Source organism: Eublepharis macularius, chromosome 15 (assembly GCF_028583425.1).
Source record: "Eublepharis macularius isolate TG4126 chromosome 15, MPM_Emac_v1.0, whole genome shotgun sequence".
Classification (NCBI taxonomy): Eukaryota; Metazoa; Chordata; class Lepidosauria; order Squamata; family Eublepharidae; genus Eublepharis; species Eublepharis macularius.
In genome coordinates, this window is record NC_072804.1 from 35,642,151 (window position 1) to 35,665,456 (window position 23,306).

Here is a 23,306-nt window from a genome sequence, read left to right on the forward strand (position 1 = left end):
GCCAGCCTTGGTTAACAATTGGATGGGAGACCTCCCACGAAGACCAGGGCTGCAGAAGCAGGCAATGGCAAACCACCTCTGTTAGTCTGTTGCCAAGAAAACACCACCAGGGGTCGCCATAAGTCAACTCTGACTTGCAGGCCGGACTTCATTTTCGTTTCAGACAGGACTATGGGATGGAGCTGTTATGGGCAGAACCAGATGTGTCTAATTAGAAGTATTGGGAAGCCAGGCACCTACTGCACATCCAGCTGTTCAGTTCCTCCAATGGAACAGCATTTCTGTTTGCAGAAGACAGGGTGGTGATTTCCAGCAGTCCCACCCCAACTGCAGGCTCCCACCTTGCTCCCAATGCTGTTTGTGAGGGCTGAAGGACAATGGCAGTTCATCTTTATTTATTTATTGTATTTATTTATATCCCTCTCTTCTCTCTAGTGGGGACCCACCAGAGTTTACATTAGTCTCCTGTCTTCCATTTTATCCTCACAACAATCCTGTGAGGTAGGTGAGGCTGAGAGAGAGAGACTGGACTGAAGTTACCCCCAGTGACTTTCCATGGCAGAGTGGGGATTTGAACCTGGATTCTCCCAGATCCTAGTCCAATGCTCTGACTACTACACTATACTGCACTGGCTCTCCGTTCCTGCACAGAGGTGATTTGCCAGCCCGGGATCTAAATGGAAACGGAATTGCTGGGAGACAAACCCGTCTCTTGATCCTCTAAGCTAAATCCCGCCAGCTACATCAATGCACAATTGCTCTACTACCCTGGCATAAATCTGGCACATGGTTCACACTTGGATTACTGGCAGCTGCTCATCTCTATCATTTCCCTTTCTGTAAAGCATCTCTAAGAAGCCTTTTAGTCCCATAAAAATATTTGCCTGTCATTCCCTTCACATCCTGGTTATTCTTGCATTCCACTTGCCCTTCCAATATACTTTAACTTAAATATTTAATTGTCTTTCTTAAAGAACCATATTTGGTTCTATGCTGAGCCCTATTTGGCTCTGGAGCTGTAGGTTGCAGATCCCTGGCTCTGGAAGACACACTTGAAAAACTGTTCCTTTCGCAATTTAAGATATACTTTCCTGAACCTGAGCTGCTAGCCCAGACTGAAAGTCTTGCCAGGCCAGCTTGCAAGACCATTTGTGCCTCTGAAAATTAATTCACTCAGTAGTCCATTTGTTGGCCAACTAAGACAGAGATGCAAACAAGAGAGACCGATGAGGACTTAAACCAGCCTTAAAACAATGCAGCTGAAACCAATCGTTTGGAAGATGACCATTGAGACTTTAATGTTTTTGCTTTCAGTATGCATTTAGGAATCCGATCTTAATGAATGCAAATACGAAAACATCGATCCTAGGAGCATTTTTCTGGCATTGCTTTCGCTGTGGTTTAAGTGGCAGGGTCAAGGGTGGAGGCTTCAAAATCCAGGAGAGAATTCTTAGTGGCACAACAGCCTGGATGCTGGCCACAGACTGCTTCTGTTACAGCACTACCCAGGGCAAGCCAGCCGGTGCTTGGTGCTTGCTGAAGAGGGACAGGTCTTGGTACTTGGCATTCATGTGTTTTGACTCACACTTGGACTTCAAGGTTGCCGTGTTTTACAACCTGCGTTTCCTTTAGAATACTTAAGACTTTTGAAAGGATTCCTCCATCAGGGCCAGCCCAAAGATGTCCACAGCCTTAGAAGAATTACTTTTCCCTCCCCAGGCCACCTGGCCTTGTGTTCCAACACACGGTGAGTGGTGTGCTGTGTATTAAATAATCAAGAAGGAAGAAGTAGAACATTTCCTCAATTTTGTTTTTTAAACATTTGTTGCTTCTTGATTTCCTCTCCTTGGCAGCTAGGCCTTACTATGGGCAGCTGATGGAAAGCAGGTGGCTTTGGGTCATGTCGTCTGGGATGCAAAGAATACAGCTGAGATGGATACCCCTGGGGAAGATGGCACCCAGTGGCTAGGGTGGCCCCGCTTTCTTCATGAACACTAGAGCAGGAATTGCCCTTCGACTGTTCCCTGGGCTTGGTGGCTGAACCAGAGCGTGGTAAAGGGGTTGTGTGGGCTCCCTAGTTTTGCTGATGCAGCTCTTATGCTCACTGATGCACAATTAACTTCTATGATGTTAACTGATGCACAATTAACCTCTACGAGATGCATCGAGGACAGAGGTTGGCTTAAAAGGATAGGGCAAATTCATAGCGGGTAGTCTCGTGGCCAGGTATTGGCTTTGGTATTTAAATGGAACTTCCATGTTCAAAGGCAGCCTACTTCTAAATCTTAAACACTTTTGAGATTCCCTCCTGCTCTCCTTGCACTCATTACCCATCTTGACTGACGACTGACTTGGGCGCAGCCTGGCATGGGGCATCTGCACTGGCTGCCAAGTTCTGAGCTGTTGCTTTCTGAATAGCATCACCCCCTGCCCCACACGACACTGCTCCAACAATGCCTACGGTTAAGGTCGAATCCAGATCTTCCGGCTGGGACGTAGCCTGGTGAGCTTCCCACAGACTGCATACGAGGAAGTGCCAGGCGCAGAAGGGAACGGAGGAATGCAACAGCCCTTGCTGCAACTGGCAGGCAGTGCAAAGCCTCTGGGTCGCCCAAGCCTGGGAGAAATGCTAGATGCCTCCTGCCCTTTGTGAAGACCTTCTCCCTCCTGCCCCAACTCCAGCCCTACTAGCTGACCTCAGGGATCCTGATCAACCCTCCAAGTCTGGCCGCCCAAGGCCCAAGCCTAGGCAACCTGCATCAGATCCAGTCCACCTTGGGTTCTGTTTCCTGCCTTGCACAGCAGGAACTGTTAGGGACCAGGTCGTGGGTTTCTTTCTTTGGGGCCCAGAATCCTGCTTCTCCATAGGGCACCCCTCCCCCCACATGCATGTAGTGAGTCTTACAGGAAACTCTGTGGATTCAATTGCTGTCCTCAGAGCCATGCCAGGAATTCTAGCCGGAGTCCTAGGAGGACAGAGGGCTCCAGGCGCTCAGGACTCCTCGTACTTATTAGATCAGGCCTTGGAAAGCCTTTTTAAAGTTTCATCATGAGGAGGAGGAGGACAGAGAGCTCCTGAGCCCAGCCCAACCAGATGAGGCTGTGGCAGCAGCAGAGGGTGAAAGAGCAAAGAGAAGAGGCTTCCCGAAACCCATGACAGATCTGATAGATACGCCGGTGCCATATTGATTTAGACTCTCTGGCTTTTGACCAGAGACGAAACCTAACAAAATACATTCTCAGCTATGAAATTGATCCAAGAAGGATTCCAGGTTCAAAAGAGGCAACGACCAAAAGACAGAAAGATAGAGCGGCTGTCCTGCCTTATCACCAAACTGGCCTTTTGCAGCAGCCAGTGCCAGGAGAAAAACCCAGAGCATCACCAAGAATCGGCCATCCCCAATTATTTTATGCAGGGCGAAAGCTCTTTCGATGACCAGGTCCGCTCCCAGAGAACCAGCTCCATATCCGGCTTTAAAGAGACATTAGGCTCTGAGACAACCAAAGGCTCAAGCAATTGGCTTGACCTCAATGAAACTCTGCAGGAACATTTTAATGCAGGCACTGGCAACTTGGCAACTGCTGTGCCAGATCTTGCACGCACACCACTTGGGAAAGGGCACGGAAGTCTACAGGGTACCACAGACCTTCAGACATCGTCTTCAGCAACCCCGCTGGCTTCTAAAATTTCAGCAACCGTTGACCAAGCTTTTCTTTGCAATGTTAAGGGCTAGAAACTTGTGCATCTGTTAATTTGTTGTGTTAATGCTTACGCTTTGTTTCCAGATGCCTGCTTGGTTTCAGATCTCTGCAATCCAAATCCAATTGCATCATTTACTGGACGCCCCAATCCTGTTGATGGTATTGGCTTCTCTCTGTGTAATCTGCCTTGAGTGTCAAGTGAGAAAGGCGTACGTACTGTCAATAATAAATACAGCTAAAATCTTCAGGAAACTGACCTCAGCCTCCAAACCCACTTGAGCTGCTTTCTGTATACTCCTCCTGTGGAACTGCAAGGTGCCCAGCGCCCCTGTCAGCACACTTTCCACCCCCCATTCCTTTGTTTGCCTGTGCAAAGGAACTGAGTTTAGTACAGAGACTGTCGTGCAAGAGAACTGCTGGTGCAAAGAGATTGCTATAGTGTGTTGATTAACTGTTTCTCTGCCAGTTGATTTAACAAGGCAGTCCTGACACGCCCCTACACACCACCCATCTCTCTTAGCTGGACGCCTGGAGATTTTCTTCTTCTCCAGTTTTTTTCCCCTAGTGAGAGCCAATAAAACCCCTTTTGCTGGGAGGAGAGTGTAGGTGGCAGAAATATTACTTATTGATGTTTTTATGGCCTGTGTTTCCAAGTGCTTCCCAAACTCAACGATGCTCATTAGTCGGGCACCTGTGCCAAGCCCCTCAACCACACATTAAATAATTCACTAATGCGGACCTTTAATTTTCATCCCTGTTCCTTTTGGCTTTGAGTAAGTGGGATCCCCGGGGTGTGTTTGGAGGAAGTGCATCCCATTTTGAAAGTAGACCCAACTTCTCTGGGGATCTGTCTATAACCGAAGAAGCAGTTCCCGTGGCTAAGGCCAGGGGAGAGCAAACCAGGATTTTAATCTGAGTCAGAGCCAGTGCCAGAACGAATCACTCTGATGCCTGGGGCAGACTCTCAACGGAACAAATGTCTTACTGAAACAGGCATCCTAGTTCAAAGCTGTCTGCTCTGAGTGGCAGCTGCTTGCCAACTCTCAGCTCTGCCAGAACTTGAACCCAGGACCTGCTGCATGCACAACATGTGATCACACTTCCCTTACACGTGATCACACTTCCTTTACTCAAAAACGGAAGTTAGACTCCCCCCGCCCCCTCCGCCCCAGCCTAAACATCTCATGCAGGGCCAGCCCTACCACTAGGCAAACCTTGCCCATCACCCAGCCGCCAGAGTTAGAGGGGTGCTAAAAACCATGTGCTAAGTGGAGAGAGCCCTGACTCATACTCAGTCAGAGTATTGGCCTATCTAATATTCGATTGCCTACAACATGGAGAAAAAAACGTCCTGTTTCTTTAATAAAGGTTCAATGGGATGACTTCTCACTTTTCTGTCTATCAAATTGGGGTGGGGGGCAAAGTCATAGTCTGCCTAGGGCACCCCAAACCCTTGGGCCCACCCTGATCTCCTGTTGGCCTCTTATGCCACCGGAAGTACTTCCTTCTGGCCAGCTGCGCCGGTGATGCCCCCCAACAGCAGATAGCTAGCAAGTAGCTATGAAGAGATACGAAGTGACCTTCTATTGGATTAGACTACTGGTTCGGGTTGCTCGGTACTTGTTTACTCCGGCTGGTAACTCCTGAGTCTTTTTGGCAGAGCCCTTTCCTAGGTCTGCTGCCTGAGTTCTTTTCACTTGGAGATGGTGGGGCATTAAACCTAGGACCTTCTGCAAGCAAAATGCTTGCTCTACCTCTAAGTTGGACGACTGGCTCACCTAGCCCAGTGTTCAGTAATTGGCTGTCAGTAGGCAACACGCCTGCTTTCATGTTGGATATTTTTCTGTTACGCAGACATCGTGCCAACTTTATGCCCTTGACAAAGTCATCCAAAACAAGTTTTCTCAGCTAGCAGCTCGTTGGGCGGGGGAGTTCGTGGGTATGTGTTCCATTCCTGCAGATTGCACATACTTGTGAATATCTGCGAAAACAAAAGATAAAGAACTGGTTATCACATTGGAAATTCTTCTGAAGTTCCACTTACCTTCATGAACTACAGGAGCTTGGAGGCTGATTAGATCCGGCATGTCTTTAAAAAAAAAAGAGGGATATGCTTGTCTACTCCTAACACTCGTGTTTGCACTGTCTGTATCCCTGTATCTGTCTCATGAAAGGATTTGCTTTCTTCCGGATGCAATAGCCTCATCAGGTCTGTTGATGTATTGGTAGGGTGACCAAAATAGTTTCCCAAAATATTGAATTCCACAATGGATCTGGTTGTACTCTATGACTAGAGATGCTCAAACACCAGTCAGTTCAGCTCACATCCGGTTCACCAGTTGTGAAGAGGGAGACAATTTTTCAAAGGACTGTGTCTCTTCATTGCTCATTTGTGGCTGTTTGGCCAGTTGGTTAACCGCAGGGCTTTTTTTCAGCTGGAATGCAGTGGAACGGAGTTCGGAACCTCTTGAAAATGGTCACATGGGCTGGTAGCCTCGCCCCCTGATCTCCAGATAGAGGGGAGTTGAGATTGAGAAAATGGAGTTGAAAAAATGGGAGTTGAGAAAATGGTCGCATGGGCTGGTGGCCCCGCCCCAATCTCCAGACAGAAGGGAGTTGAGATTGCCATGTGGTGCAGAGGGCAATCTAAACTCCCCTTTGTCTGGAGATCAGGGGGTGGGGCCACCAGCCCATGCAACCATTTTCTCCGAGGGCAACCCATTGAGTTCCACCACCTCTTTCCTCAGAAAAAAAGCCCTGCTTAACCGTATTCCTTCCTGACAGTGCAACCATGGCACGATCAGATTTTTGTACATTCTCAAACAGTCCAGTGGAATTCTGGTTCCCTTAGTTGCTGTGCTGCAGCTCCAGTCGGCAGGCAGTTATTTAAATAGACAGGGAAATCCATCACAAATCATATAAATTATGGTGGGTGGGTGAGGAACACCTTACTGGCTGGCAGGAAGCCAACTAGCAGCAGCTGAATTACATCCAGGCTAACTCTGTTTTCCTCTTCCAGTAGATATTCAAAGCCTGCCTGGGGCCAGAGGCACAGCCCTTCAGAATTGGCCAAGGGCTCCCAGCCAGAGACTTGTGGTAGGCATCAATTGGGATACATTTGTTTTGTTTGTTTTTATTGTTTTGTTGTATTACTAGTTGAAATGGGGGCGTAATTTCCCTGTGAGTCACTTTGGATCTGTGCAGGGGGGGAAATGGCATACATGTGCCATAAATAAATAAACGAATGGTCATAAATAAATGCTGGTTTTTTTTTTCTTTTTTAAATTATCATTCAGTGTTTGTCTACGTAGTCCTTAGCAACATAAATGTTGGCTGATCTGTTTGGATCTGTACTGTGGTGTTTTTGGCACGTGCAGTGTTTTCATTCATGCACAGTTTTGGGGGGGGGGGGAATTCCAGCAGGTTGTTTAGCACTGAACATCTGATTGCCACAGTCAAACATGTTTGTGACAAAATTTGCGGGATCCTCATGTTCAATCATTGCATCTCAAAAATACACAAAGCAGCATTTACTACACAGTTTACGCAGGTAGGGATGTAACAGAAGGAGCGGGCGGCGTTACTTGCCCCTTTTTTGTGCTAAATGCACGCATCTCAAAATGAATCCAGTAGAACGAAGGAGAACCAGCATTGGAATTGTACCAGAGATGCGGGTTTGACCCTGTCCAGGCATGAAGCTGGTTGTTGACTGACTTTGTATCAATGGCTACCTTTCAGAATAATTTGTGTAGCAAAGTTGCTTTTGTGGGGTTTTCCTGCTTTTAGACTGAAACTGTCATGAAATAGGTAAAATGTGCTCCTCCCCAGTCCTCACTTTTTCCCATATTTTATTTTTTCTAAACAGGTACAGAAAGGAAAGGGAGCAAGAAATACAAAAATTACAACTAAAAAAAAATTAAAATATGCATTACAAGGACTATAAAAGCGCAACATCCAATCCCCATGTTTCAACTGTTAGTTATCTGCAGCAGTAGGATGAAACTAGAAAATCCTTGGGAAGGGAGAGCTGGTTTTTCATCTCCCGTCTTCCAAAAAGCACAGTGAACATCTTCCTGAAGGCTGAAATAGGGAGTGTGATTCTCCGGGGGGGGGGGGGGGGATGGTTCCTAGTAAAATGGGAGCAGACGCAGATAAGTGTGTGGTTTTCAGACTAACCCCTATGCAGGGTAAGAGTGTGGTGAAATCTGGGATGAGCAAATAATGGCTATGGAGTCCTGCTGCTGAAATACGACATTCTATCTCCCTGCTCCATTCGAAGGCTCTTGCTGTTCTATTATGAAAAATCAAACCCTGCTGACTCTACCTGTCCAATCAAAACAGCTGTCCAGAGTCACATCTCCATTTTTTTCCTTCCCCTACACTAATAATTAGTGGCTGAAACATTTCTCGCTGTATTGGGCTGCAGGCATAGTGCCAACAAAAGCTAATAACACCTTTGTCTAGCCTGTTGCCCTTGCTAAGCCTCTCATACCTGGTATTTCATCTACCCCCCTAAAAATCTAATTGCTTCCAAATGGAGAATGTATTTTAAATGCTGTACAACTTTAAAACCCTTTCAGGTTTTATGCCAATTGGAACAGCTTAATTTGAAAAGCTCATCCCAAGGGATACTGGGAGTTGTAGTTTTAATATGGCGGTTGGGATTTTTCAAAGGCCCTTTGCTCCACCAGGATGCCACTCAGGAGTCTATCCATTTAGCCAAGTCATGGATTTATATTGTTATGGCATTACATATTAACATTTGTTTCTTCCTATCAATAATTTAGATAAAGACCTTGGTACTTTTAAAATAATTAAGATTTAGATCCACATCAGTTTTGAAGCAATCGTCTTTCCGCATTGCCTCTCAAATGTAACACAGTAATTGCTAAATGAAAATAAACAAGACAGCAAATAAAATGGGAACAAGAAGTCCAAAATACCTTCAGAGGTTGTCCATTGTGTCTCTTCCTGAGTCATTGCCCTATCCATGCCTCCGTCCTATTAGCTTTCTATCAAGTAATTCTGTCACATCTCCACATGGAAAGAGAGTGAATCACCATTCTTGATGCAGAGATGCAGGAAAATTGCCAGCCCTCAGAGAAAGCTAACCATTGTACCTCTGCAAGGGTCACTGCTCTATGCTTATTGCATCCTTCCAGTGGTGAGATCTGTACAGGTTAGTGACTCATACAGAATCATGAGAAGGGGACTCCTTTGCAGTAGATATTTGTCCTTTATGCATCTTTTCAGTTTTAAGAGCGTCTCCGCTACCAACAATGTGGCACTGTTCATTGCATTTGTTTATTGCGCTGTTCTCATAATCTAGTTTTATTTCAGTGCTTGTTGTATGTAATACACTGTTTTACTGCATTGTTCTCCAGTCCTATACTCCTGCATTATTGTATGTAAGCTACTGTTTTAGGGCATTCTCCTCTGATTTTGTAATCCACTTTTATTATATTGTTGAATGCCATATACTGTCAATATACCATTATTTTTAACTGTGCAATCCACCTGAAGTCTCAATGAAGGGAGGCTACAAATGAAGCAAATAAATAAAATAGTAGCATTTAATGGTTGCAAATACTTGATATTTGTTGACAATGTATTTTGGGGGGTATATTTCATTTATGGAATAGGAACCTGCATTTTACTAAATCAGCTTGGGCTGCAGCACTCCAAAATCCCGGGCAAGCATTTTTCACTCCTGAATTGAATGAGGGACTTTTCAGCATGCCAAATGTAGGCTCTGCCAATGTGTATTATAACACCCCAAGGGGGAATGATGATGTTGGGTTTCACCCCTTGACTCAAAAGTCTATTACCCTCTTATGGTGCCTGACAATCAGGGAGGAAACAGCTGCAGTACTTCCTTTTGGCCAGATTCATTGGTGGTGCCCAAGAGCAGATAACAGCCAGGCGAGAGCTATGAACCTATACAAAGTTTCTTTTTACTGAGTCGGACCTTTGGTCGTTCTTAGCTAGCATTTACTCTAATGCATCAGTTCTTAGTACTGGGAAACAGCCCCCACCCCACCCCACCCCCCAGCCTAGTTATGTCAGGTCCTTTTATCCAGGAAGCCTTGAGCAGAATTTGGGATTTTCTGCACATTTTCTAGGAGTATCTCCCTCTCCCCAGATGTTAATAATCTATCCAACATCCTACTTTTTGAAGAAGTGCCATTTATTTATATTTTTAATAATTTTAAATAATGTTTTAACTATTTTATGCATTCATTGTTTTAAAAATTGCCACTTTTTGGTATCTTTCGTGCCACAGACTTAATCATCGTGGGAAGCGTCTTGCAAAACCAAACTCACTTGCTAGGGAGTAAGTTCCACTGAAGTCAATAGATCTTACCTCTGAGTCAACATGTGTAAGGCACGAAAGAATGATCAGCTTTAATTATTTTTTTAAGTCGTTCCCTATTACAATAACAGGAGTGAAGGCAGTATGGTATAGCCAGATCTTGTGAGATCTCAGAAGCTAAGCAGGATCGTGGGGGACCCCTAAGGAAGACTGCAGAGGAAGGCAATGGCAACCCACCTTTGCTTCTCATTTGCCTAGGTTGCCAGCTCTTGGTTGAGAAATTCCTGGAGATTTGGGGTGGGGAAGCTTTTAGAGGGTGAGGTTTGTGGAGAGAAAACCCCTCAGCAGGGTATAATAATGCCACATAGTCCACCCTTCAAATCTGCCATGTTCTCCAGGGGAACTGATTTCTATAGCCTGGAGATCACTTGTAATTCCGCGAGATCTCCAGCCACTAAGTCGGTAGCGAGCTGATGGCATTTAACGCACAGCAGAGTAACATACCAGGGCTAAAATAGCTTGGGGAAAAAATAACTAAGGTGGCTTGAAGCCTTAACCCCGCAGCTTAAAGCTGCCTTTGGTGGTCCTATCATTCAGGTGCGGATCAGCGCCCCCCCCCCCCCCCAGGTTACAGAATGCAACTGACACAGTCCTTTGGCCTTCCCTCGTCAAACTTTGCAAAAAGGTTGCCAACTGTTTCACAAACCACCGCAGCTGGTCGTTTATTTTTCATGTGCATGCTTGGGGTGGGGGGTGGAAATCAACCTACCAGAGCAGGCCGGGCTGCGGTTTGAGGGGTGGGCGACTTTATTTTTTTTAAGTCACTTTGGCAACGTTCCCCGCCCGAGTGACAGCAGCTGGCTGGCTTTGCTTTCGGAGACCTCCGCGCGCGGTTTCTGCCCTTCGCGTAGCAGGAAAAGCCCCTGCTCCAAACGTCTCGGCGGTTTGCCTGCGGGCTTCCGGAGAGGCGGGCAGAGAGGCGAACGAGCCCCCGAGCCGAGCGGGGCGTTGCAAGCGGCACAGCTGGCCCGGGACTGGCGCGGCACTTTGCGAAAACTCCGGGCCGGGCTGGGCTGGGCTGGGCGTGGCGCTCGGCGTCCGGAGAGGCTTTGGCAGGGGCGGAGAGAGGCGGCAGGAGGGCGGGGGAGCGCGGCTGCCATGTGAGCCGGGGGAGCAAAAGGCAGGTGGCGAAGCCGGCAGGATGGAGAGCGAGGCCGGGCGAAGAAAGCGCCCCAGCCCGCAGTGCCAACGGGCGCCGTTGCCCCCGGGTGCCGCCAGGCTGCGCGTCGCCAGCGTCCGCCTTGCCACCGCTGAGCCGCGACTCTGCTAAACTTGGGCGCCAGGCGGGGAAGGCGCCGCAGCCGCCGGCCGAGGGTGACCGCCGCCCTCCTTCGCCCCGAGCCTGCCCCGGATGGGCTGAAGACGCCGCCGGGGCCGCAGCTCTCCGGGAAGGGGCCCCCGCGCGCGCCCCGGGCACCCCTCGCAGCCGGGCGGCGCCTGCCTCGACGGTTCCCCGCGCCCGCCATGCCCGGCTGAGCGCCTCGGCGGCCTGTCCCGCTCCATGCCGTGAGCGCGCCTCCGCTCCGCTCCTCTCCACCCCGCCCCGCCGCCTCTTCCCAGCCATGGCCGGGGCGCCCGGCGGGGACCGCTCCGCGCTGCCTCCGTCGACCATCCCCGGCGGCGAGGAGCCCCAGAAGGGCATGGAGTTCGTGGCCCTCACCGCCGTGCAGACGGAGAAGAGCGAGGGCGCCGCCGCCGGGGGCAGTCCGAGGCGCCTGGGGCTGCTCGGGACGCCCCTGCCGGTGCCGCCGGGGGGCTCCGGGGCCCGATCGGCTTCGCACAAGCGCTACCGGCGCCTCCAGAACTGCCTCTACAACGTGCTGGAAAGACCCCGTGGCTGGGCGTTCATCTACCATGCCTTCATGTGAGTAGTAGTGCTTCCCCCCCCCCCCCGACCCTTCCACCTCTCCGCTCCAACCTGTGCCAAACATGCGTAGAGGCGAGGGGTGCGCACGTCGGAAGGGGGCTACTGCTTCCTTATGGACTCGCTTTCCCCACTAAGGTAAAACTGAGATTTCTTCCCTTAGGCTCGAAGGGGGAAACAGCGGGCTACGCTTCGAAGCCCCGCGGCAATCCGCGCGCCTTTACTTCCGAGTAAGCACGCCAAGGGCTAGGATTGATTATCTGGATTTTTCTGTTGGAGCGATGGGCGGTTTTTGCACCCGCGGGTTTTGCAAGAAATTAACCATTGGCAAAATACATCCGCCTCTTATTTTAAGGGAAAGTAAAGTTTTTTTCCGTTGGTGCAAACGGGGCCTTTCTCGGAAGGGATGCTCCGAAAGACGCTTTTTAAAGTCCGGGTCGCGTAGGTTGGGCGCGCAGCTCTGAAAGTGTTGTTGTCGAGCTGTAGGACTATGTAGGCTTATGTAGGTCTTGCGCTCAAAATGCACCGTTGGGAAATACCAAGAAAGCAGATTTTAAAGCAACATCTGTAGATAGTAAAGTTATCTGGCCATGGGGGGGGGGGGTGCAATGAGCCTGCAGTTACCCCTTTCTCCTGCACCCCCTCTCACTTTCTGAGTACAGGAAGGGATGCTGAAGGGGGGGCTGCCCAAGGGCAAAGGTGCCCCCAGAGGTTGTCCCACAAATATATCTTTCTCCATTCTGATCGCTTCAGGTTGGTAGCCCTGTTGGGCTATATTAGAAGAGCAAGAAAATCTGATTGTTCTCTATGGTGCTACTGGACCCAATTCTGGTTCTTCTCCATTCTGGGATGCACTCGGCCTGCGGGGATGAGAGCTGATCCAGGAGCCAGTTCACACACACATACCCTTCACTCGTTTCTCTGCACACATTGTGTAGCTGAACGTGGGGATGGACTTAGTCAAGACATCTTATACTTGGGGTGAACCCATAGTAGTCAGCTTGAGCCGAATTTGCATCACTGTTCAGCCAAGGAGCACCCTGGGTGGCCTTGGGCCAGTTTTGTGTCCTTGGCCGAGCCTTCCTCACAGGGTTGTTGTTCTGGTATAATGAGCCCCCCCACAACTCCTTAGGAGACTTGCGAGAAGTGATATAGACGATGAAGTTTTTACCATGATGACCAGAGGGTATGATGCTCTAGGGGTGCATGCGTATGTGTACAGGAAAAACTTTTACGCTTGTAACCTGCTTCCTTACTGAGCCCTAATAGTTGCCATTTGGTATGATGAAAAATTGTATATAGTTTGGAAACTCGCCAGTTCCTTTCCTAATGGTTCAGTGAGAGGTCTCCTCTTGCTGGCATGATGGCCACTTTCTGGGCTCTCTGCACTGTGTCCCAATAACTTTCAGCCGGGGGGGGGGGGGTTTAGCAGATGCAGAGCGGAGAGGCGGTTGTGGATCCTTCTCCCCCCTCTCTTCTGCCCCTCTTCCTATATCTCTTCCTTCTCAGCTTCACTTAATCGCTTGGGGGTGTGCGTTACCCCATACTGACTGCACTCGTGCTCCAAACTGTACTTGCAAACAAGGAGTTTAAAGGATTCAGTCTCTGGAGTCTGGGTGGAGCGAGATATCTTCCCTTCTGTAATTCCCCAAAGTTGGATCTGTTGCAGTAAGAATAAAACTGGACTCCGGTGGCACCTTAAAGACTACTGAGATTTATTCTAGTGTAAACATTTGTGAGTCAGGCTAGACATCTGATGAAGTGAGCCCTTGGTTTTGAATGCTTATGCTGGAATAAATTTTTGGTGCCGCTGGATTTATGCTTAATTTATATCTTATGTATTGGCTGTTGCCCCGGTTTCGTATCCACGATAATCTGGAGAACGCTATTGGAAGTGAGCCTAACCAGCCTGCTAACTTTGGGGCAATGCTGGCTTGAGCTGTGGGATGCAGCTGCCATCTCCATTGTTTGCCCTGCTCTCAGATCGCTTTCTCTCTTCTGTGGCATAGTTGCATTAACTAGCTTTCCAGATTTTCAGACTAGAGACCTAGTGGCGTGTGTTGAGAGGATGTTTTCTTTGAGTTCAGCCTGGACTTGCTTTTCCTGACCCGAAACCTGTTTTTCAAATCTACATCCAGCTCTGAAACGAAGCAGAAGGTGCTTCTGAGCATGTGCAAAGGACTGAAACGATCATTCCGAGCTCTGTCATGGAATCAGAGGACATGGCTTCCAAGTCCTCCTGACACTTCTCACAACATTAGTAGAGGGTTGGTCTATTTACAGCTGACTGCAGCAATGGCTGTATGGAACTTCCATGTTCAGAGGCAGTGTATCTCTCAGTATTGGCTTGTTGGGAACAAACAGCTGGAGAAGACCATTAGCTGGGATGGAGAGACAGGAGGGGGCACTGGCCATCAAAACAGACCAGGGCTTAGGCGAAGCGCATGTCCTTTTTGCAGAAGTGGCAGGGGTCCTCCGCGATGTCGCAGTTACAAGGGGGCATCTTGAGCAGAACTTGGGCTGCCTTCTGCTTTCTAGAGCCAGGATCCGATCTGCTGCACGGCTGCCTCCAGGCTTTCCCTCCCCCACCTCTTACGCCTGACATGTTCCCGGCACTCAGTTTCTTAATTCGGCCTCTGATGGAATCTCTCCCAGATTCTGTCAGCGGAATCTTTGGTAGGTTCCATAGACTGACCAGGTGTCCTCCTGGAAGATGTGAACCAGTGCGGAGCCCATCTGAGGAGGGCTGTTGTGAGTGAAAGCGTTTTCTTTCAACAACTGGCTCCCTTGCTTGCAACTCTCTCTCCATCCTGGCTCTCTTTCTACCAATTCTTGTACTTCCTTCACTTGCAACAGACCTTTTTTTTGTGTGCGTGTGCGCAAGGCCTTGCATGATCCTGAACACACCATTTTTTCCCTGGGCCTTTCCTCTCTTGCTCTTAATCTCATGCTTCAATCTACCCCCTCCTGTCTGTTGTGAAGCGTTAGCTAGAATAGCCTGCAGAAAAAGATTCCCATTGTCTGTCACTTCGGTGGGTGACCAACAGAGACCATCTTGGCACTGTGTTCCACGCCTGGTCATTTGCACCTCCTCTTTAAAGCCGTAGCATCTTGCTTCAAGGGGACTGCTCAGGTCACCATCTTGTCGCCTCCCCTCCGATGATGACCTAAGCATGTTTGACCTGTACATTGCTCTGCTCTGGGGTTATTAGCCATTGGATTGTGTGGTGTTTTTATTTTCAGATATTTAAATGGTGATTCTGTATTTTCGTCTTTTCTGTGAAAATGTCCAAACTTTTTATTTAATTTAATTTTTTAAGTTTATCTTATTGGACATTTAATTTTCTCTTGTATTGCTGCTGTGACTTTTTGCTAATGCAATAAAGATTAACAGTTGTGGTTGTTGTGGGTTTTCCGGGCTGTATTGTCGTGGTCTTGGCATTGTAGTTCCTGACGTTTCGCCAGCAGCTGTGGCTGGCATCTTCAGAGGTGTAGCACCAAAAGACAGAGATCTCTCAGTGTATGAGAGATCTCTTTTTGGTGCTACACCTCTGAAGATGCCAGCCACAGCTGCTGGCGAAACGTCAGGAACTACAATGCCAAGACCATGACAATACAGCCCGGAAAACCCACAACAACCATCGTTCTCCGGCCGTGAAAGCCTTCGACAATTAAAAGTTGGGTCCAGTAGCACCTTAAAGACCAACTAGAGTTCCAAGTGATGAGCTCTCGGGAGTCAGAGCGCCCTGGCTCTCGAAAGCTCATACCCTGGAAATCTACATGGTCTTTAAGGTGCTGCTGGACCCAAATCTTGCTCTTCTGCTACAGACCAGCATGGCTACCCATCTGAAGTAAATACATGATGATGATCTTACTACAGCATTAACTTTGGCAGGAGGATTCTTCAGTTCTCTTTGTTCCACTTGGCTGTTCCTATCTTTCCTTCTTCCCCCTGCCTCTGAAGAAAGGGTATTTATTTATTTACGTTCTTTATAGTCCACCTTTCTCACTGATGCTCAAGGCAGATTACGCAATGTAATTCAATACAATTAACAGCTGGGACATACAGTGAACAATACAATAATGTACAGGTTGCAGGAATTTGAGAGCAAGCCGAAATCTGATACAGAGCGAAAACAATGTTGAAACAAACACAAGCAACTTGACATGACATATTAAAGGACATGGAAACAACTCAGTAGGAACATACTTACAGTAATAGTGCACAGTAGTATAGTTTACAGTCCCCATCCATTATCAAAGCATCTCTTTGACCTATTTCCTTACAGTACAGCCTATTGCCAGTCTAAATAGCCCTCCTAAATAATTTGATTTTGCACAGTTTGGGGAAACAAGGGAAGTGGGAGCTTTCCTGATCTCTTCAGGCAGGCCTCTCCATAAGGCGGGGACGCTATTGAGAGAGCGCGTGTACGGGCAGCTGTTGATTTTGCCCATTTGCAGGGCGGTACCTGCAGAAGACCCTGTTTAGATGATCGAAGCTGCCATGGTGGAGTGCAGGGAGAGAAGTGGTCCTGTAGATACGAAGAACCTATTGTCATAATTCTCCACATATGTGAGGAGGAAATGCTACCTTTGAAAAGAGTACAGGCAGTTCTTGTGGCTTCTCGCTTTAGCACCATCTGTACAAAGACAGTTTCCGTGAGAGGCTTTGACTAATTTTGAATTGTGCATTCTATAACTTTCTGACACCGGTTTTAAAAACTAGTTAATGCTAATCTTCTTTATATCCGGCTGCAGATTTCAAATATGCCCCATACTCAACTAGAGTTCGTCTGTCAGTAAAAGTAAACTCTTGTTGAAAGCAATTGCTATTGATGCTTCTGGTCTCTAGGATTTAAATTAATTGATAATTTAAGGGGTGAATTCTTCCTATCCATTCTGCTAGCAGCGGTGCTTTCTTATGGTGGAAAGAGCCTTCCAGTGACCTCACATCTTCCGACGGAGGAAAGCATCTTTCTCAACACTCCTGGTATTTTAACTACAGTTTGTAAATTCAGACAGTGCACCGAGCGGAACCCAGCACAAACTATGGTTTGTAAGGCTGCTTGACCTTGGTTGCAGATTTGAGTTTGCAAGCGGTTATCGTACTTGTTCAGTTCAGAGATCATATCGTTATTAAATTTCCTTCATTGCAGTTTGACTGGATACCTTCATTGAGCCAGTGTGGTCACAGCGCTTCGTATCCCATCCCTCTTCCGCATCTCTTTTAACTTCTTTGAACTTTTTTCCTACCTGTGATTTCCCAGCATCTAGAAAATTTTCCTCTCTCTCTCACTGTTGATATTGCATTTCTACCTCTTTTCCCCCCAACCTTCCAGAAACATATTTTAAATCATTCTACAACATCAGTTTTGACGGTTTAGTTTCTCATCTCATAGGGTAACACATAACTGTAAAAGGTACAAAACAGGCTACATGTGAGGGGTTGGAATGCACACTCTACAAAGAAAGAGGCGTTTTGGTTTAGAAAAGAGGTGCTTAGAAAGGGCATTGTAGATGTTTCTGAAACTATGAGTGCCGCTAAAAGGAGAGAATTGTTGTTCAGAACACTAGAAGAAAATGTAACCCATACTAAACCCATAGGTTCAGAGGGGCAGACCAAATCATTCTTTTTCATTAAACCTTCAGTTCCCTTGTGGAAGGCACATTGTAATCCTGTGCAGGTCTACTCAGAAAGAAGTCTTACTATGGTCTCTACTTCCATGTAAATGTGCATACAGTTGTAGTCTTAGTGCAGTAAGATGGAGTGATCCTGCAAAAAAGGGTGAGGCAAATTCATGGAAGAATGTTTTATCAGCTGCAATTAGCCTCCGTGTGCAGAGGCAGTATGATAACTAAATGGAACTTCCATGTGCAGAGACAGTATATCTCTAAATGTCATACTGTGAACAGAAAGCAAAAGGAGGCCATCTACTTTATGTCTTGCTTGTCAGCATCTAGAACTGTCTGGCAGGCCATTGTTGGAGAAAAGAACAATAGGCTTGCTGGTCTGATCCATACAGGCAATTCTTTGCTTCTGCTTTGAAGTACATATTATTTCCGTATGCTTGTCACAGTATTGTCCTTTGTCGTATGTACATTGATGTAGAAATAAGGCTGAAAATGATTTGGCTTTCAAAGGTTGCCATTAGTTTTTACTGTGATGCAATAATACCTGCACAAGGGTACTTACAAAAATTATTAAAAGTTCTTTGCAGCTTCATCCCCCCTCCCTTTTTTGAAGATGACTTCCCAGTACTGTGACACTTGGTTTTCCTGTAATGTTATCCAAACTGTTTTTAGAATCCCTTTATTTTTTATGTCCCCATTTTTAAAAAATTGTATTCTATTGTAGATGCCCATTTCATTTGTCCTGAAATCTCAGGTGAGTGCAGTTCCAGCTGCTGGCTTCCAGTTGTTTACAAAGGAGAGGCCACACCGCCTGCTTTGAATTTTAAAAAGTTGTTTAACTGTTTCCATAAGTTGATTTAACAAGCACTTAGCCTTCCCTGGGTTGTAAAAGACCCACAGCCAACACCACAGCCATTCTTGCTCTGAGGGGAGGGCTTCGTGACATGGATAATTCCTATCTGTCCATCAAGTAGGCAGAACTAAAAATCCTGTCCCCTAGGTGGAGTCGCCCATTTCCTCAATTTGCTGCCTTGCCAGGGACACAGGTTTTTGGTAGGAGCTGTTCAGCAAGGGTTTTCCAACTCAGATGACTCTTAATACCACAATTTCTACTTATTCCTTCCTTCGATATCTCGTTTCTTCTGTTTTTCCCACTCTTCTCTCTCCTATCCCTTCAGAGGGCAGCATGACTGAGGCAACGGAGGACTTAGAGAATTTTGCCAAAGTGTCATGTGGCTTCATTTCCAAGGAGGATGAGGACCCCATTCTCCACTCCAAAAATGGGAGGAATAGACTACTACACCTACAGAGTAGGCATATCTCTTCCTGCGGGAAGAAGGGACTACTACAATTTCAGTGCCATTGAGGCAGCATAAATCTGCAGAAGAGCAACCAATGATATATAAGCAGAGGCGGCAAGAAGAACATGCCGCACAATTTGACTGCACCTCAGAGGATGCCTCTTCAGTGGCTGTCGGTTTGAGTGGGAAGATTTCTGGGCCATCAAAAATGGCGGGGGCTCGGTGCTTATATGGCCACAGCATAGTGCCACCATGGGACAAGGCAGAGACACCTCCCCTTCCTCCCAGTCAACATTTTCTGGATGCTTCTCCAAGGTAACAAGCTGGCTGTGGCATGCAGTGTTGGAGGAATTTAGATCAGTGGAAGGTGAGGCAGCATCCTCTCCATGGGGGAGCTGCAAAAAGATAGCATTTAAGATCCTCCTCCAGATCACATTTCTCTCCTTCCCTTGGATCATTTAGTTGGGGAAACTGGGAGGATTCCTCAGATGGGGGTGGATTGCGGGACACTGGCCCTCGATGACTAAGGCAGCAAAAAAATCTAAGGTGGTGGTGCACAGACCTCACTGATAAGGAAGAAGGGGAAATGTCTGCAGAGGAGATAATACTCCTAGAGCAACACAAACACCTTTTTAACCAGGAAGTCAATCAGGCTATTGGCCAAGGCCATGATGGAACTGGATCTCTCAGAACCTGTAGAAACTGGGGAAGAAGAGACAAACCCAAAGCCAGACCAAGAGGGAATAAAGAATTTTTCCTCTGGTTACCTGGTGTGGAAAATATAGTGTCATTTCCAGAAGTCTTTAAGATTCAAATGAAGGAGGAATGGGCTTAACCGGCTCTCCAGTCAACCAAATCAAGCCCTAGCAAAAAGGTTTAATCTTTGTCTAATCATGCTATGGATCGTTTACAGGTACCATTAGCAGATGTCCTTGTTGTAGCTCTGCTCTTTGGGGGGGGGCTTGGTTACCAAAGATGGGGAAGGATCCCTACGCAACCCGCTGGACCGTAAATCTGGCTATACTCTCAGGAAATCCCAAGAGGCCGCAGCCTTTGCAATTCATCATCTCTGCTTGCAAGGGCCTCCATCATTTTTGGCTGAGAAGCCAGTTCAGCTGATTCTAAAGGAGAGCAAAAAAAAAAAAAAACCAGGGAAGGAGCCAATGAAGGCAGGTCACCTTTATGGCTGATGCTTCCCTGGACACACTATGCCTGTGGCTCCAGGCATTGAAAGCTGGTTATCATCCCAAACTAAGTTGAGTGTCCTTTCCATTCCAGGGAGAGAGACTCTTTGGGGACAACTGAGATGGCATCCTGGTAGAAACCAAGGACGGGGGCAGGCCACGTCTGGAGCCTGCAGGAGACATGATAGAAGGCAGAATCCTTCAGGGGTGACCAGCAATGCTCCAGCTGGAATAGAAACAAGACAGGGGAACGGACAAAGATATTACCAGTCCAAAAACAACCAACCACGGCGGCCCTTTAATTCCAATAAAGGGAACAAACCCCAGCAGAAGAGAGCAGGCTGCCAAATCCCGATAAGTGGAAGGAAAATTAACCCACTTTCTTTACCAGTGGAGTTGGTCCAGCATGAACATATGCATATCGGAAATAATAAAAAAGGGGATACTCTGTAGAGTTCAGATATTTTCACCAGATTAATGTCTGTTTAGACTTGGTTCCTTGAGTGATGATTTACCCCCATCTCCTGCAGTGGTTTCTAAGATCCTTGAAGTTAATTTTTTTTTTAAAGGGTAGTTGAATCTCAACTACCTGCTATAACAGGGCCTTGTCTGGTGGGTTCAGTGGTCCAACCTAGCCAAGGGCAAGGAAATCCATAAAGCACAGCATAATCCAGGTGTTGACAGATGCAGGCATGGCAGGGTGGGAGCATTTTGTCAGGGAAGACATGCACAAGGGACATGGAACTGTGTGGAGTGGAAGATGAAATCAAGCTTCTTGAGGTCAGAGCAAGAAGACTGGCGTTAGTCAGGTTCCAGGATGGGATCAGGAATGTCTTTATATGAACAGACAATATCTTGGCGAAAGCCAGAATAAACAAACAGGCACGTCCAAGTCATCACTCTATACACAGAGATGATACAGTTCATGACCTGGCTAGAAAAGCACCTCAACTCCATACAGTGGTGAGCAAGAGGGGTGGTTGCCCCGGGTGCATAATTTTGGGGGGGGGGGTGCTGCTGAGGACAGCCTGCACTCCATGGGAGGCCACCTGTGGTGCCCTGGCTGCCTGCTGCGCTGACGGGGCAGCCATCCTGCAGCTGAGGAACGTGTCGAGCCGGCGGCAGCAGCACAGGCGACTCCTGTGGAGGGCTGCATGATGGGTGCAGGAAGGCGAGCAGCCCAAATTGCAGGAGCAGTCCCGTGCCCTGCGGGATGATGTCACTTCCAGTGACATCATCGCACAGTCCTGGGGATTGCCCCGGGCACGCCAAACCTATGCTATGCTGCTGACTCCATATCAGCAGAGCACACCAAGGGCCAGCAGAATGTTCTGGCAGACTGAATAAGCAGACAACCGCTGGACAACCACAAATCATCTCTCAAGATGGAGATCTTTCTTCAAATTGCCAAGCGCTTCAGGAACCCAGAATGGACCACTTTGCCATGCACCTCAGTAACTGTGTGCCCGTGTCTTTCTTCAGGAGCAGAGCAGAGCAGATGGGTGCCCTGATGTCTCCCTGGCCACCGGGCTGCCTCTGCGCTTTCCCATCTATTCCACTAATTCCAAACATGCTGAGGAAACCGAGACAAGAGAAAGCCCCTAACTGGCCGTGCAGACCCTGGTTTTCAACATTAGTGGAATTATTAATAGAAAACCCTTGGTAGATTCCCTTGTGTCCAGATGTGCTTCAACATTGACCTCTAAGGCTACACCTGACTGCGTGGAAATTGGATGGGAAAGACTCTTGGGGCTAGGTTGTTCTACAAGAGTCATAGACACCATGCTCTCTAGAAGACTTTCCACATGTAGAATTTAGAACTTCTCTTGGAAGGCGTATGCCAAGTAGTGCAAACAAAATATTTAGATCTCTTTGTCTGGAGTTCTCAAAAAATGATGTTGGCCCAAAATTGAAGGCAAGATAAGTGGACGCTTGGCTGCCATTCTTCCACAGGTTGATGGATGTTCAATATCCAGACACCTCGCATAGTCTGGTTTCTTAGGGGAGTAGCCCAAGTCAACCCTCTGGTTACTCACAGATTCCCTTCTTGAAGACTACCTATAGTCCTATCGGCATTTACACAGCCTCGGTTCAAACCTCTGAGGGAAGTTACACTAAAATGGTTAAGAATTAAGTGTATCTTTCTTACACCTTTACTTAGCCCAGAAAGTCTCGGAATTCGGTGCCTTGCCTACCAGGAAAGGTCCATGATATTCCACAAGTTCAAAGTGGTCCTAAGAACAGATCCCATATTCAATCCACAGGTCAGTACTTCCTTCCATTGTTCTCAAGAAATATTTGCTACCCTTCATTCTGCCCAAAAACGTTCCATGCAAAAGAAAAGGTCCATGCTAGACCTTTGCCGTGCCTTGAGGATCTACATCAGGGGCACAGCGTTAGTACATAAAACATACTCCCTTTTCATTTCGGTGAGCCCTCCAGACAAGGGCCAAAAAAAAGTTCAGATCAGCTATACGTAAGACTCAGAGATTGCGTATCTCACACACTTACGAAGCTATTATCCAGTTACTGTCTGGAATTACTGCCTGCTCCATTCGTAGTGCTGTGACTAGTGCAGCATTGGACACAGAAGTGTCAGATGAAGAGATCTGCAAGGTCACCCCATGTTCATCTCTATCAACCTTTGTCAGGCACTACAAAAGGAACACCGTTGCCTCAGCTGAGGCAGCCTTTGGGAGAAGGGTATTACGGCAGGTGGACGGATTTTTTCCCAACCGACATGGACTACAACGGCTTTTGGATGTCCCATATTAAGATGCCCCTCCCCTCAGAGCAAGAAAGGAACATTGGCACTTAACCGTGAGGGTTCCTTCAGCTCTGAGGAAGGGAGGACATCTTGTCCCACTCTGATTTAAGGAAGGAATGACAAACTGTTTCCTGTTGTTTTTGCCGTATTTTATTGCCGTCTCGCTTCCTGGCCTGACACGTTACTTGTAGTGTTTAAATAGTTAACTTAGTTTTCTAGTAGAGTATAGTTTACCCAGCTGAGGAAATAGGTGACTCCGCCCAGAGGACAGGAAGTCTAGGAGAATTTTAGTCCCGTCTCCTTGGTGGACGGATCCCCTCAGAGCAGAAGGAACCCTCGGGGTACGTGCCAGCGCTCCGTTCTTGGACCTCTGTTCCCTCCGCGTAAACGTGTCTCTTGGCACTGCAGACTGCTAAAAAAACAAAACAAAAATAAAGAAGAATAAACTGAGGAAGCAATTGAGGGGAAAGTCCACTTTAGGAAA

General features: G+C 47.5%; 1 protein-coding gene across 2 annotated transcripts in view; it reads left to right on the top strand.

Annotated features, from left to right (window-relative positions):
- Window positions 1–11,700: 11,700 nt before the first annotated feature.
- The window catches only part of KCNQ4 (potassium voltage-gated channel subfamily Q member 4), a 111,336-nt gene continuing 99,730 nt past the window's right edge, over window positions 11,701–23,306 (top strand). The window contains exon 1 of one of the 2 annotated variants that reach the window (XM_055000065.1): window positions 11,701–11,939. In XM_055000065.1, the coding sequence (XP_054856040.1) occupies window positions 11,716–11,939 (224 nt within the window). In that variant the 5' untranslated portion in view covers window positions 11,701–11,715. The remainder of the gene's footprint in view (window positions 11,940–23,306) is intronic. The other variant, XM_055000063.1, reaches the window with a different exon arrangement.